The sequence below is a fragment of the Temnothorax nylanderi genome, unplaced genomic scaffold (assembly GCF_030848795.1).
Source record: "Temnothorax nylanderi isolate EJ_2023f unplaced genomic scaffold, tnyl_v1.0 TNYL_tig0011_pilon, whole genome shotgun sequence".
Classification (NCBI taxonomy): Eukaryota; Metazoa; Arthropoda; class Insecta; order Hymenoptera; family Formicidae; genus Temnothorax; species Temnothorax nylanderi.
In genome coordinates this window covers 790,760-806,900 of record NW_027249073.1, presented here as the reverse complement: position 1 = coordinate 806,900, position 16,141 = coordinate 790,760, and the positions used below count along the sequence as shown (strand labels likewise).

The 16,141-nt window shown below is 38.8% G+C and overlaps 1 protein-coding gene across 6 annotated transcripts in view; it reads left to right on the top strand.

Moving 5' to 3' along the window:
• The window catches only part of Lmpt (four and a half LIM domains protein limpet), a 116,463-nt gene that overhangs the window by 54,018 nt on the left and 46,304 nt on the right, over positions 1 to 16,141 (top strand). The window contains exons 1-2 of one of the 6 annotated variants that reach the window (XM_071697098.1): positions 4,012 to 4,391; positions 5,166 to 5,576. The exons of 4 other annotated variants lie outside the window; for them this stretch is intronic. In XM_071697098.1, coding sequence (XP_071553199.1) covers positions 5,344 to 5,576 — 233 coding nt within the window. In that variant the 5' untranslated portion in view covers positions 4,012 to 4,391; positions 5,166 to 5,343. Of the gene's footprint in view, positions 1 to 2,340; positions 2,361 to 4,011; positions 4,392 to 5,165; positions 5,577 to 16,141 lie in introns of those variants that run through there. One more of the 6 variants, XM_071697102.1, reaches the window with a different exon arrangement.

Genomic DNA, 16,141 nt, shown 5'->3' with positions numbered 1-16,141 from the left:
TATTGGTTGTGAAAAATGGGGTATCGGAACGAGTGATGGTTTTGCATCAACTTTCCGTTAATAGAAACTCTTTAATGCAAAAGATTTATAGCTGAGCAGATGTACCTGATAGATCTGAAACATCCTGGGTCTAGATAGTTTGCATGAACTATTTAGGAGGTCTGCTTATTTTCGTATTTTCGTCGAAATACATTTCGCAAGTATTCCCGAAGATAATTCGGAAAACATTTTCGTAGCGGTTTATTCTCGGACGCTTGATTTCTACACGTGTCATTACGCGCATTCGGATGTAAAAAGATTTATGTATGCATCTATCAACAGCTCGCTTTAAGACCCCTTCGTAATATATATATCAACAGATGTGACACGGCATTATACTGCAATTCTAACACAGAGTAGCATTTTACTTCATTAGATATTTATTGTTATAATTATTACGTGAAATTTTTTATCAAATAAATTTGATATTTAATTGAAACATTCTGTACTCGAATCGCGGTATACATAAAGAATGAAAACTTGACATTATACAAAAAAAAATTAATAAATGTTTAAAAAATAGATCTTAAAATGCACTACTTACTTAACATTAATTTATTTTATTTATTCATGGGGAAATAAAATGTCTACTTCATCTTAATGGAAAAGATAGAGACAAGCAAACTTCTTGGTTCCTTCTTGGCTGCGTGTGAACCTTGGATGAACGCTACCATTAGCTTTCATAAAACACCGAAAACTCATGATTAACTTCTGTGTGACTGTCACGTATACACCGGGCATCGCACGTTCGAACTCGCGCGACTCTTGGCATCGCGCCACGCTCGTGATCGAGCGCGCGTCTTTACGATCGGGGTAAATAAGTGCATCTTGCTTGTTGTGACAAGCGCACGTCATTGTCCGAAACTGCATTTCGCGCAATTCTTTTAAACCCGGGGGTATATACGGATAATATTTTCTGTTGCTACGCAGCGCGATCTCGTGAAATCGTCCGACATAATGTGCTGTGTAATCCTGTTTCATGTAATATAAATCTACACGTACGTGATATATCTATATATATTTCGAATATTATCATCTTTCTTTTGATAAGCTCGCAGGCTCCGAACACTGACAATGAGTTTACAACGCCTAGTGCATAAAACGACTATACCCCCGTGGAGAACCGAGTTCAAATGCTACGAGTAAATCGTCTTAAGTTATTACCCCGAGACGGAAAGAGGTCCGCACTAAATGTCCCCCTGTACAGTAAAACGCGATAAGTCAGTTAGCAGTCTCGCTGCTAAGGATTCTCAGTCTGAGAAACCTGCTAGCGAGACCGTTTTACATGGCACTTCAAAATGCATTTCGTGCATTTCGTGAAATGCAAAGTAGCTGCGATGATATACATAATTCCTGTTATAAATAGAAGGATGGAATTCAGATGGCTCGCACACATCGATGAAATGAATATTGAAGTACCTGGAGTCTAAACATCCGCATTTATTCCATATAGTCATATATGGAATGATGTTTGAATGATGTTAGCAGCATATTCCGAGATTAAAATAGTGTCAATGTAATGTACAAAAAAAATTATTATTTTATTACTGATTAATTTGTTACATTAAGAATAAAAAGATTGAAGTTCCAAGTTAAATCTGTATTATCAAGACAATATTTCAAAAAGGAGGCAATGGCTACTTGTATAGATATTTTAATATCACGTTACTCCTCGTAACAAAGTAGTATAATAAAGCAGTAAATTTTAAATTCACACAGGAAAGTCATTGCGCGTGATTTACACGATGAATAAAATCCTGCTGTTAGAAGTTTCACGGAGCACCTAACGCACGCGAATTACTCGTCTACTCTGCACTGAGAAACGGCCGCAATAATATCTCCGCGTAGATGACGAGCGTCCCCCGTGTGCAGCGTGCATCTCATTGAGATACACTTTGCGCCAATTCACTCGCGGCTTAAATAACACGCATGCATAATCTCTACGCGAGGCAAGAACATCAGCGCGATGATAAAGGGCTGTAAAACGGCGCGGGAGATACTCGCTCAGCGCTCAGCAGGCTCTTGTTTGTAATATTTACTTTACGATTAACGCGGTCGACCGCCCCGATTGTCGCCCTCGTACTTCGGTCGAGGATTCCTAAGATAACGAGGTCATTCCTTCGCGATAATCCTTATCGACTGGGATGCCACTGACTGAATCTCCGACCGCCGGCAGTCGTATTCAGTGCTGAAGCGAACGCGACGCGATCATCATCCGAGTATTTCGCGTCGTGTTATTATTGTGCGAGTCTCCTCGCGAGTGCCTCGGAGTTCATTGTCCATCAAGCCAATCCGCGAGTTCGACCTAGTCTATACATGAAGTATGTTTGAATTCATTGTTGTGATAAATGTGTGACGCGGTAATCGTTATATACTCCCAGGTGTGGCGTCCTTTTGTCAGTTGTCCCCATTCTTAAATTCAATGTTAATCAAATATCGCGCGCGCGCGCGCCAAATATTTATTTTGAAAATATAAAAGGAGAAATGAACTAAAACAGCTCATGTCACTAATCTAATTTAGAACGATTATCTTTTCTCACAAGGAAAGGACGAAACTAATTGAGAGACTAAGAAAATATAAGGCTAAGAAAAATAGAAGACTAAGAAAAGGGATTCTAGAAGAAACGTTATTTTCGTTAATCGAATTAGCCGAGACTCCTCCTCGCCATTAAATTCACATAAACGTGTGGCTGTGGCGTGCATAACATCGTAGGATAACGATGACGAGCCGCGCGTATCACGCGATGTAGGCGATTTACGTCATATTTCGCTCGTAAACATTTTTGCAGGTGGTAAATAATTCGAAATTACTATTTTCGATAAAAATCAAGATCATAACGATCGCGTCAGATATAATTTCGCGGAACGGCTGCTACTACGATAGGTATTTATATAGTATAAATACTTTGACAAAACGCATAAATTTGTTTTTGTTACGTGCGAGCCTACTCCTAGCGCACTGCGTAATTATCTACCTGGCGTAATTATCTATGTTAATATCTCAGGAAATTACCGGTCGCGCGGTGTCAAAGTCCGACTCAATGCCAGGGTAACAAAGGTCTCCTCTTCGCTTGCCTAATGGAAAACGCCCGGCTTTACCGGAGTGCTATAATCGGTGCACGCACAGCGTCGCGTATAGCGAGTTCGCTGGAAACTGCGATTCATGGAAGGTCATTTCGATGCGCGCGCCGAGGAAACACGCGAATAAAGATAAACGCAGACGTGGCTAATGTGGCCGTACTTAATGCGAAACAGTCGCGAACGTATGGGGATCCTCGAATAATCCGCGGGATGATTTACGACCGATGTAACAAACGCGCAAATTGTTCGAGAAACTCTGTCAAGTTCTTATAACGTTTTCTTTCGCCGTATTTTCGATGTGTATGTATCGAGCAAATTATAGTTATTTCACACACAAATCTTTTAAGCTGTCATTCACGTCATCGGTGCTTCTCCAAATTGCATCAAGCGTTCGCGGGTAGAAGCGTCTCACGCAATCTATTTCTCGATTTTTATATTTTACATTTTTTATATATTATATATTTTGTGTGCGTTCGTATTTTTTATATATTCAGATATATACGCGTAAAGAAAATGCAAAAATCGAGACGGTATATGCAAACTACGTTTGCCCATTCACGCGACGTGCATTAGTGACGCATGAGGCATGGCTGACGGTGTCCGCTCGCTGCAATCGAGAAGCAGTGCGGAAGACGGGTGACATAAAGCGGACGAGAGCTATCCAGGACAATGGTCGTAATGAAAACCAACGTTCGAAGGTCGCCGTCGTGCCTTCTTCTGCGACCAAACCGTGTCGCTTTGCCGTGTGCTTCGCAGGGGACGAGTCAGTCGAAACTGGTGCGTGGATGAGCGTGGAAGGCGATTCAGCATAAATCGGTAGAACTCGCAGGCGCGATCGGAAAGAAAGATTCTGCATCGAGACAGAGGAAACGTATTCTCGCACAATTTCAGCGCGACTGCTAAGAACGCGCCGTTGGGTTTTGCGATCGGTATCAGATAAGAAAAAAAAATGATTATAGTTTATTGCGCGCGACGTAGCGTCGATATGAGAAAAACGTTGGTAAAAATCCGAATGTGTTATCCGTTATAAAATCATTAAAAAATTACGCAATCGAATGTAACAACACGGTGCTGGAATTCGGTGAAAAGCTGTGCGGCTTGAAAAATATTGCATGGACGCAGGACGCAGAATTGTAACGATGCAACGATGGTTGCGTTACACAGAGCGTGAAGCTCACTATCATGTCTCTTCTTCTTAATTAAATGCACGATGAGACGTCGACTAATTAAATGCGCACATAGCGGAATTGCGTCATGTGATTCCCTTAATGGTAGTGTATAATAATGTATCATATTATAGTGGGAAACGGAAAAACATTTCGAGAAGTTTATTGCATTGCTTAATGTTCTCAGGATACGCAGTTAGTAACGCAGTTTTTCTTTCTAATACATCTCGTTTCTTAGTTCCGATGTTTTATTAATTGACATGTGAGCTCGTAGATTATGAAATCGTAGAAACGACGAGCCGAAACGAATAGAGAAGACATTTCAGTATTTCTACTAACATGATTTCCTCGATTTCTGTTTCCCTCCTCATATCTTTTTTTTTGCGATTAACGTTTGAAAAAAACGTGACCCATCGATTGCGTCAATCAGTATGGAAATATTGGAAACGCGATTGCATATAATTAATTGTTAAATGATGCAAAAATGCGTACTCTTTTTTTCGATGGATGGATATGATTAATTGTGTCGCGTTATAACGTGACGTAAGAATATTTTTATGATGTTTTGATTCTTATTACATTAATTGTTACTAGAATGAATTCAGCGACCTCTTCATAGCAAAATTAGCTGAAGTTTCTAAAAGATTTGCTTATGAATTGAACGTTGAATATTAAAGACCTCTGTGGGGGAATCAAGCTTTTCAAAGAATTAACTTTCCAAATCAATGATCCTCGCGAGCAAACGAATTATAACGGCGAAGACGAACGTCATCGATTTATAATCGCGTTAACGTAACCCGATTTATCAAGTCACGTGTATGTCGGTAAAGTGTGTTGTTACCACAGCCTTAGGCAATCGCGCGTTTGGTTTGGTTTCAGTTTTACCCGATCGAAGGTCGAGACAACTGTGTCATCGCGCGCTTTCTCAGCCGTTACCGCTTCGATCCTCCGTGTCCTTTCATCGACGCAATAACGTGCGTTAGAAAACGCTCCCTACCGAATTGTGCGAATTTCTGCCCGACTGCGATTAAAGTTCCTCGGCGGGATCGCTAGCAAAATGGTTTGGGACAATGGGCTCTTGGTGAAAGAGGTGACGGAAATGAAGAAGAAAACACCGCGATTCCCCTCGCGCGAGCGGAACTTCGCGATGAGGAGACGCGGCCCTCGCAGATCTTCCTCCCTGATCATCGGAGGGGCATCGCCGATCGGCGCCCCTCCGATCGAGCCGCAGGACGCCGCGGAACCTGATCGTCGCACTTACGAGGATCCATGCAGCAGCGATTGTAACGTGTAAGAATTTATTTTCTCTTATCGGTGCAATGCGCGCATCGCGCGCGCGCACGAAGGTGCGTGATTTGTTGCTGCTCAACTTAATCTGTCGCATGAAAGTGTGCATGCTAATAAAAGTACATTGAGATATCGACAAGATACAAATAGGAGAGTTGGACGCACATAGAAAAAGATGTTACTGCAAATTTACTTAATCGTACACTGAGAAAAAAAAATCGTTGATTCAAAGAAATATTATTTGATTCAACTAAATGCAGCGGTCACGGGCTGTCAAGCTAACATTTGTTAATTCAAAAAATATTATATAAAATAAAATAAAATATTTCTTGATATTACTCACGTATATTTGATTTAAATATATTAATATTTACATTAAACAAATCACTACAACTAAACGAGTTTAGTCAAATTAACAACATTTTTTTCTCAGTGTAATGACTGACATGATTAACTTAATTTCAATATAAAACTATCTGAGGACCGACTTTTGTAATTAACAAGTCAAACGCAGGATTTTTTCATGTATACATTTACATCATATATATTCTATACTATATAATTAGTTATTAATTCATTTAGATATTTCACGAAAAGAAAATTATCTTATAATTTGTCAAATAAATTTTCTAAAATGAAGATAAACGATCATTCACGTAATGAAATTATATAAAATCTTTTTGTTCAACAGATCGCGTAAATCTATAATTAATCGATATATTAAAAGAACGATGAAAGGGTGGTTGAACTTTAATAAAATAAACGTGAAGGTTACTTATAAAGAAATTTATGCGAAATAGCAGCGTACAGTACAGTTACTTGAAATAAATCCGACCCTCGTAATCTCGCGCGAATTATACGATCAATAAGAGGCGGAACGTGCAACAAATTAAGTACGTCGCGTAATAATTTTCCGGGTCGGTTGACGGCGGCGACGACAGCGACGGCGACCGTTGCCGGAATGAATTATCGTCGTGAGAGAGAGAACGAGATATCGCTCGCGCATAGAGGCCGACGGCGCGCGGCCGTCCTTTCGTTGATTTAATGAGATCATTAACGAAACATCCTCGTTATACTGGGGCGTCGCGTCGGCAGAAACCCGGGGGACAGTAACCTGTCCGTTTTTCACGGTTCATAAGTCCGCGCGGTGATTTATCGACGACGTCAGTAGCGGAAGATGAGCTTTTTCAGAATGTTCTTCCTCGTATGCGCGGCTCATCGGATTCATACGATCATCGATCGAGCGACTAATCCGTTCGCGGGCCCTTGATTGCAGACCCGCATGAGCGATCATAAATTCTCACGGAATCATCGTCACGTGTCTTCGTTAGGACGACGTCGCAAAGGACCGCTTTGATCAGTTCAGCGTGCATCACTCGTGGGAGGATGCGATGGGCGAGATATCGCCGCGCGCGGTAGTCGAGTTAAATCACAAACTCGCGAGCTCTCGATGAACGGGAAATACGGACGAGTCGTATTCTGCTCGAGCGTGTTAAGTTGGAACGTCATGGAATTCATGCCGAATTATTTCGTTCGATCCGTAATAAGCACATACTAACAGCAAAATTCATAAGCTTTATTTAAATTACGGCTGATTTATTACGATTTATTTTATTACTTTGACGATTTAACATAGATTGCTAATACAGAAAAAACGATCTATATGGCGAGAAAGATATTTTGAATAAACACATGAAAATTAATTTAAAAAAGTAGCTGTAAAACAGCAAAAATATATGGAAAGAACAGTTTTGCTGAAGTATCTAAAAATTTAGCTACTTACAGATGTGAAAATAATTTTGTTGCATCATCAAAATAACTATAGTAGGTCGCTGAAGTATGATGATAATGCTGTAAAAAATGTTGACATTTTAGCAATCAGTTTGAGTGTTCTACATAATTATTTTGATGATCCAACAAAATTATTTTTGGATTTATATCTAGCTAAATTTTTAAATACTTCAGCAAAACAGTTCTTTCTGTATAAGTATAATGTAAAAGAAAATAATTATTAATGTTGTTAATAATGGAAATAAGAATATAATAAACTATATTCGCATACATTAAGCATTATTAAGAAGGCATTCAAGATATGAATAGTTTTGCATGCTTCTTTATAAACTTTATTTATATTTAATAAAAAGTGAAATTAAACAGATATTTCTGTAAATTTATTGCAAGTACTATATCTTCTCACAATATCAGAATCAAAAAAACCGAAGGGTATATTAGTTTTACAAAGTTACAAACAAATATCGCATATTCAATAAGATCGCGAAGTTGCTCTCAGCGATTACAAGAGTCCCTTAACATTATTCAAGTTCGTTATTTAAGAGACGTAATCCCTTAAAATCCGATTAAAATCATTCCTATGTATCTTCTCATGTTTCTTCCGTAATTATTTACATGTTAATGGTGTGGCGTTTCATGCGACGCCCCTAAATCTTCTCTCGGAGCGACAGGCTCCGTAATGTCTTAAACCGGCCTGCCCCGGGCTCTGCATATATATAATCTTGCATTAAGCCTTTCGGGCATACATATTTGCGTAATATGAATCGCGAACGCGACCTTATTCGTGGGCATGTTTTAAAAGCGTACAAATTCATAAGTGATCCTCCACGATGCAGTGCGTCATGATAAGCTGTGCCTGCGGGATCAATACGTGGATCGATAACAAGATCGATCGATGGCCTTATAAGACTTCGTACTGCATCGCTTTTTTAAATCGACGAACATGCATAATTCTCATTAAAGTTGCGCAACGTGCGTGTACAATGTCTCGTTCTACGCTCGAGGATCGAATATTGAGTACCGTAAGTACGCGGTCACGAGAACTTTAAGATTCATCATGTAATCAGATTAAGAAAACATGTAATCAGATGAGAAAACTTATATACATATAAAATACATAAAAAAAGTGCATTAAAAATATTTCTTTTAAACTGCATTTAACAAAGCGTTGAAATATGTATATGTAATCATATAATCTTGTAATAATTTTTTTTCTAAATTAAAGATAATAAGGCAGCATATATTTCCTAATTAATATTTCCATATTTTCTGTACTTTCTTTTACATACATACATATATACATACACGGATATGTTAAAGTTAAACTCATCTTAAACAAGCCCTCGCAGTTTTACCTACACAAGAAGCATGTCGAACGTAAAATTATAAATATGTTTCTGTGAGTCATGAACAAGAATAACAGACTACATCGTTACAGCGCTGTGCCGCTAAATAGAGCGGTTAATTAGTAATTAAGCCGCTATTTAAAAGGAGGAGGGTCCATTTCAACAAAGTCGCACGCGCCAGATGTTCCAAGTCTTATTACTCGAAAAGTTAGCCGCCTACCACACACGCGCGATGTCAAAATCTCGGAAGATAAATCTTTGTGCATTTGTGAACCAGAATAAGTTACGGACTCATTGCCAAGGTGATCTGTCCGGCAAGTCCGGTTCTCTATAGATCGCGGCGATTCGACTCTTGACGTCTCGACTCTGTCGAAGCTCGTCATTCTCTCCATTGAGGTACCATCTAGAAAAACAACAAACAGCCGAGCAGCGGAAAATTTTCGGGGCTAAATCTCGAATCATGGAAAACGGAGAAGTGTTTGCGAAATTATAGTGACCGTAAATCAAGCTAATTGGAAATACTATGTTAATAACTCAAACTCAAATTTGCAGCCATTACAAATAAATCTTAAGATGATGTATTATTTAGATGAAATTATTTTATGTTTTTTAAAGACGAAATCATGCGCATTTTTGAAATAACTAATTAGCAAGCTAATGTGATTTCTAGATTTTTGTTTGTGTTTCAATATAACGTACATAGCTTCCGAAACAGTCTATGGATTTATATCGTTTCTTTTAAATAATATTATTAACTTATTATTAACTACTAAATCGTAATTAACTATTACCATTTCATAATTTAGAATAAAATAAATACTTGGTATATAACAAAATATCGTCACACAAAAATACTTGCTTTTAAAAATAATATCTTATCTCTTATCTGAAAAGATGTAAAAAGACTATACAAAGTAATAAAAAGTAAGAAACACACTTGCATATTCAAGATAATTGCAAAAATATGAAATAGAATTTATATATAGAAAGAAAATATAACCACGCTCTTGAAAAATAAAGACCGATTATTGTAATTTAGTTAATGCTGCTGTTAATCATTGTTTGTACCTACTGAGATTACTGGCGTACCATGTCATGTGTCTTGTAAGGCTTATATATTATCGACCCAGTCCAAAAAAGATACGTCGCGTTTACATCCCACCTCGAGAGTAAGAGAGAAAGAGAAAGAACCTTCATTGGCCGTAAAGGCGGGTCTGCCAAAACCTTGTCAAGTTATGTCACGGGCTTGTGCGACGGAACTACGCAGCTACGCCGCCGTATCGAGCTTGGCGGGATAGCTAATGCGTTCGCACCGAGTTACTCATTAAAGTTCCGTTACGTAAACCCGAACGAATTAAATGCTCGGACGTCTTCCCGACGAATATGACGCAAATTTTTGAACGCGCAGCCCGCCGCCATTCATCAGTTTTCCCGCCGGAAATTCAGTCAATGTAGCATTCTGCTGCAAGGCCGCTGTTTAATATGGCTTGCTTAATTACCTGACTAATTTTTAAGCGACATGATATGAGTAAAGTTAGGTGTCACTCTTATACAATTATTTTCAGATATATGTATATATTTTTAAAAATATATATTATATATATAAATATAATCATTTATATATATATATATATATATATATATATACACACACAACATAAAAAATATTTGACATTAACAAATGTTCATAACAGGACGATAATAATCTTAAATTCACGAGATTATTTTTGAAGTAGCTAATGAGACAATTTCGATGCTCACGTCCACTACGGCTAGTCTATGGACTTATTGCGATAATTACGTGCGCGCGCACTTATTAACGAATATCTGCCAATTAAATTTTCTGGATGTCCCTCGTAGTCTTCATTAGTATAACGACTAACTTTCACGCATTTCTTCGCGTTACATCCTGCGTTTCAAGCAATCCGCAGTATCACGGTTGCCCAGTAAATTTTATCGCAGCGAAACGCAGAGACAAGCTGGTCAATAAGACCGAGGAAACCCCCGCTGAGACGAGGATTGCGAAAGAAGAAGAAAGAAAGCTATTATATTAAGTCACGAGAATTGCTCTAAAAAAAGAAGCGAACCAAATGAAGAAGGGAGGCACGGACATATATAAGTAAAGTGTGTTATTTAAGAATTTATATTTTGTAGACCAATTTGAAATGATATATTTGAGGTCATTCTCATTGTATATTCACTGTCATACTGTCTTTAAATATGAAGATATTTATGCATATTCGTGCTTTATTTCTTTTTCTTTCTTGACGAAACATTTGTGACTCACAATCCTCACAATTAGCATATATAGATTTTATATTTTTACATAATTTCTATTCAATAGACATTGATTTACAATTTCTATATACATATATTTGTTGTTACAAGTGAAAACATATACATATATTTAAAGGAGAAAGTGAGCTTATAGAAATTTATTTTTATTTAATCTTATTCTTATCCTCCCCCTCTTATAATCTTTTCTTTCGTGAAACATGTGCATGTCCACCAGATAAGAAACTATATACAAATTTTCCTTTGTAGTAATTTCTTAACCAATTTACCCTTGGCAGAACATGACGATGCACGTTTCTTCGTCGAGAGTACGCTAGGACTTTTACGCGCTGTTTAAAGATAATAAAATCCTTTACGATATTAAAGTGGTGGCGGCGGCGGCGGCGGCGGCGAGAGACGCATCGGACATCGCGATCTTTCTCCGGCGTGTAAAACGATCCGCGGCGAGTTAGCAAAACGACGGTAATTAAAGTTACTGGGAGCGTTAAAGCGATCGGCCACTGGCTCGGAATCGCGCAAATAACGGCGAACATCAGCATGGGGCTGATGATACCATAGTTTTCGCAGTCATCTTACTGCTTTCTACCGTAAAGGAGTTGCTTTATTTTTCTGCAAGTGCGAAGTATCATCGCGAAATATCATCCTTTCTTCAGGAATAACGATGAGCCCGATTTGAAGTTAAATACCAGTTGCAACGTACTTTGCACACGCGAAGCAACGCAGAAATTACATATTTCGCATGTAAGTGAGATATACGTCCTTATAGATATACGTCCAACACTAGCAATGCTTATTAAGCAAATAACGAAAATCTAAATAGAAGAAGTGATTTTTCTGTTCGCGATATGTATGCGCAATATGAAATTTCGTGTCATTGGACGTACTGGATATTCACGTTGGGTCTGGCGAGCGCACAAATCGAACGCGCGTCTTATTCTTTAACGAGCGAAGCGAAATGCCAGTGTCATTTTACATGGCAACTTACATGCTCAACACTGGTTGGATCGGCGCTAAACGCCGGCCTTGCAACGTGATCCTTGTTAGAATCAAGAATACAAATCATCTTTCTTCATCTGCAGATGCAGAATTTTTCGAATGGTAAACGATGAATTTACAATCTTAATAACCAATTAATAATGCATAACATCTGTAACTGAATAGATCATGCGATTGGTAAAACAAATATTCAAAAATCATCTAGAAGAAAGAAAAGAGAGAGTCGCGATTAAAATGATAAGCCATTTGTACGATTCTATGGATCTTACGACAGCGAGACTTCGTTTCACCAAAAGAATAATCCTAATAATTTACAAACCAATATCTTCTTCGGAATAGACACAATTACTTCTCAACAATCAGAAAGAAAACAGACCGAAATAACTTTTTCAAATGCTTCCAATTTATTCATTGCATTATGCATTGAGCGTTCACGTACTGAATTCACTGAGTTATCCGAGGCAGATCAGAGAAGAGCCGGACGTTTCCGGAAGGGAAGGACGCATAATGCAACAGTTGCATCGTCATCTCATGAGATTCCCTTCTGCTTGACGCGTCGTCGCATCAGGCAGACGAGTCTCATTTGCGCCAAATGTTCCGGAGCCCATCGGGAACGCCCGAGATCGAGGCTTGCAAGCTACCTTGTAGCTCGCACGAACCTAAAGTGGGAGCTTTGGCCGAGCTTTCAACTACGAGCGACGAACGCGATCGTAGTCGCGCTTGCGCCATCGTGACGGCTGTTTCTCGCGGTCACCCGGTATTAACTATAGGTACACACCTACCGACGTCGTCGTCGTCGAACCGCATGGCGCCAGTTTGAAGCACGCTCCTCTTGCGGATGCACTCTTACGTGACGCGTGTGGCATAGTTTCGTTTGTGTCTCTTCGTGTCCAGCCTAAACATCAGTCTACCCAGATTCGATGTCGGAAAAAGATTTTATTGATCACGATCGATAATTTCGGGAAAAATGACAGTGACATTTGGTTTTCCGTTCGCGTCGGGATCTATAGAGATGTATATAGTGGCAGCTAGTTGGAAAACTTAATAGCAGAGACTGCATTGTATTTATATTCCGCGGTATAATTACATCTTGAAAGACGACTGAGCGAATTAATATTAGTGCACGTATTCGTTTTCACGAGCTCGAATCATAAGCATGACTCGCGACGACTCTGCTCCGATACGCTTATTGATTTGAAGAATTTAATATTTTTGAATCACTTGGGATTTATTTCGATAAATAGAAAAGGTTTGAAGAAATCGTACTAAACGAAAAAATTTTTGTTCTCAACTCGTTATTGGATACAGAATAATTTAATTCTCATACATCCTGAGGCCATTGTCACTATAACATTATAAATAATTGTCAGAAGATAAAACAGCGTCATGTTTAGCGTCACATTTATCTCATCGTCACGATTATCTTGATTACTCGGTCAGTTTATTCTATTTGTAGTATATTTGTAGTAAGGAGTTAGTGGTGAGGAAAGACGCGCTTAGTCAGACAGCGCGACTTTCCCCGTTTCATCTTACGAGGAACACCCGAGATATCTCGTGCGAGACGCGAGAAGCTGCGTTTTATCGTGCGTTATTGCGTCTATTTCCGACGAGGGACTATTACTGGCGCTTATATATAGCGTGCATTTATCTAATTAATAGCTATTAGCCGCGCAGCCTCCGATTCTCGGTTGACATTTGTCGGAGCGATGTTGTGCTAAGTCGAAAAGCTTCCGGGCGCCTTCTTCCGCGTGACACCTGTCAGTAGTTTAACCGAGCGATTTACATACTGCTACCCACATCGCGCGATCTATGAACTTGCGCGACCTATGAGAAATACTTAAAAAATATCTTCGTAGATTACAATGGAATTATCATAGCGCGAGAGAATTTCTCTTTCTTCTTTATCCGCCTTAAAGTCTCTTTTTGTTATAACTCTACGTTAATTTATTTCTCTACGCGTGGTTAAGTATATTTTGTACATAAGCTTAATTTTTCTTTACGAGAAATGGAAGATGCAAACCTTTTTCGAGATGTTTTCGCGTGACTTTTGCGCGATACGTGCTGCACTTCGCAGATGATCATAATGACGATTATTGTTCCACACATATGTGTCAAGATGCGCCGGGAGTCCTAGTTTTAGATTCCCCTCTTGGCAGAGCGAATCTGTGACTGACTAACGGGCACCCTCTCTACCGCGATGATTCACCTTGCGGGCGAAATAGCTATTTTCCAGGTAAAGCCGTTTCCGCGGTGGAAAAGCGTACGTGCCCTATTAAATAAACGTCATTGCTCTTGATTATAGTAATCCATTAATTCAGTCGATGCGTGCCGCGTAGAGTTACCGCCTTCTCTTGACTTACGTCAATCCCCTTTATACAGTTTTCATCGCCGGGGCCGGCCGCGGGCATGTTTTATTCAGCGCGTACAACAGAATTGTGCAAAAATAGCAATTCGAGTTAATGCATTTCCACGAATCACGTGGAAAATGTCAACATCGAAGAGCCCGCATTCTTTTCATTGGCTTTCTGCGATTCGAATCATCGAAATGCCACATGTCGTTGTTAACATATATCATCTAATCGTGCAAATTCTTTTTTGTAAACTTTTAGAAAGTAGAGATTAACTTTTTTTCACTTCAATTAATTTCCAGAAACAAGCGAATATTGAATATTTATATATTTTTATTTTGAGATATAATATTAATTTAAATCTATATTTAAACATTTTATATTAAATATTTATAAATATTAGAATTAATATTTTATAAAAATTTGGAAGACATAATTTAAAGAGGTATAACTGGAAGTTATAACTGGAGTAAAATATTATCTATCATTTCTAGTGATTGAAAAATTATGATAATTTATTACATTGATTTTAATTTAATGTAGAATCATAAAGATACATCGATATATTCTTACGTTCGAAGAAATTTCGTTATTAGAGTCTAAAAATTTTGCCGTTTTCTTTCGGACGAACCAAAGTCAGACGATACGAAAAGTCGATCGCGTTCCGCTATCTTCACTGTCAGATTTATTGAGATAATCTACTTACTGGCCGGACAGCATACGGCACTTCGATGTTATTCGCTTAACGTATACATGAGAAACCACGTATGATCGTGAACGCGTTCCTTAAAACCCATCTTGGCAAGTCGATCGTGCGTATCGATCGAAAGATTAGCTTCACGAGCTGACGCTCGCGTTTTTCAAAATTACTCGAAGTCATCTGACATTAGTGTTTGATGTATAGCTGGATAGCAACATACACTTGCTTGACGAGTAATAAAATACTTTTTAAAGATAGCTTGAAAAAAAGAAGTAAATTTCAAAATAGATATTGGCCAAATCAATTCCTATTATGTAATTGCTTTAACAAATATTCATCAGTGGTTGGATAAAAAAGTTAATTACGAATATTAGAAAAGCTATATAGAGCATTAAATAACAACAAAATTAATCACAAATTATTTAAAAATATCAGATTCAAAATTGAAAAAAATATAACAAAATAAAATAATCAGATTTATTTATCAAAATTTCGTACTATCCAGTCGTTACTCATGCATGATGTAATTCAACGTACTCGACCAGGTCGATTTTATCAGAGATGCATGTGTCGGTGAGATAAAAAGACAGAAAAAGAGAGAGGAAAGAGAAAGGGCGAAAGGATGAAACCGATCAAACAAGGCTACCCTCGAAACGTCAAATAAATGGCTAGTTATTAACTGGGCCGGCAGCCGGCAGTCAGTCTCATGACTGACGATGTACGTCTTTGATGTCGAGGGCGATTCGATCTCTGCTCCTCCGGATCCTTTTTCGCTGCGCGTTCGGGCGGGACGAGGGGCCGACGATCTTTCCTCACTATAAATAACCGGACGCGACTGTGAATCGCGGCGATTTCCGCAATGAAAATAAATTCAACGATATGTATGTGCGTGGCCGCGCGTGCGAGCTAGCGCCCGCGTTACGTTCGGGTCCGCCGTGCATCCCCGGCACACGACACGTGCGCATAGCGGCGCGCTGCAATTATTTTCGCGAAGACAGCCGGCACCCACTCGCCGCCGATCGTAAAATAAACCGTGAATATCGATTTGCCTAAATTATAAACTACGCTCACGATGTATGACGCCGACACGGT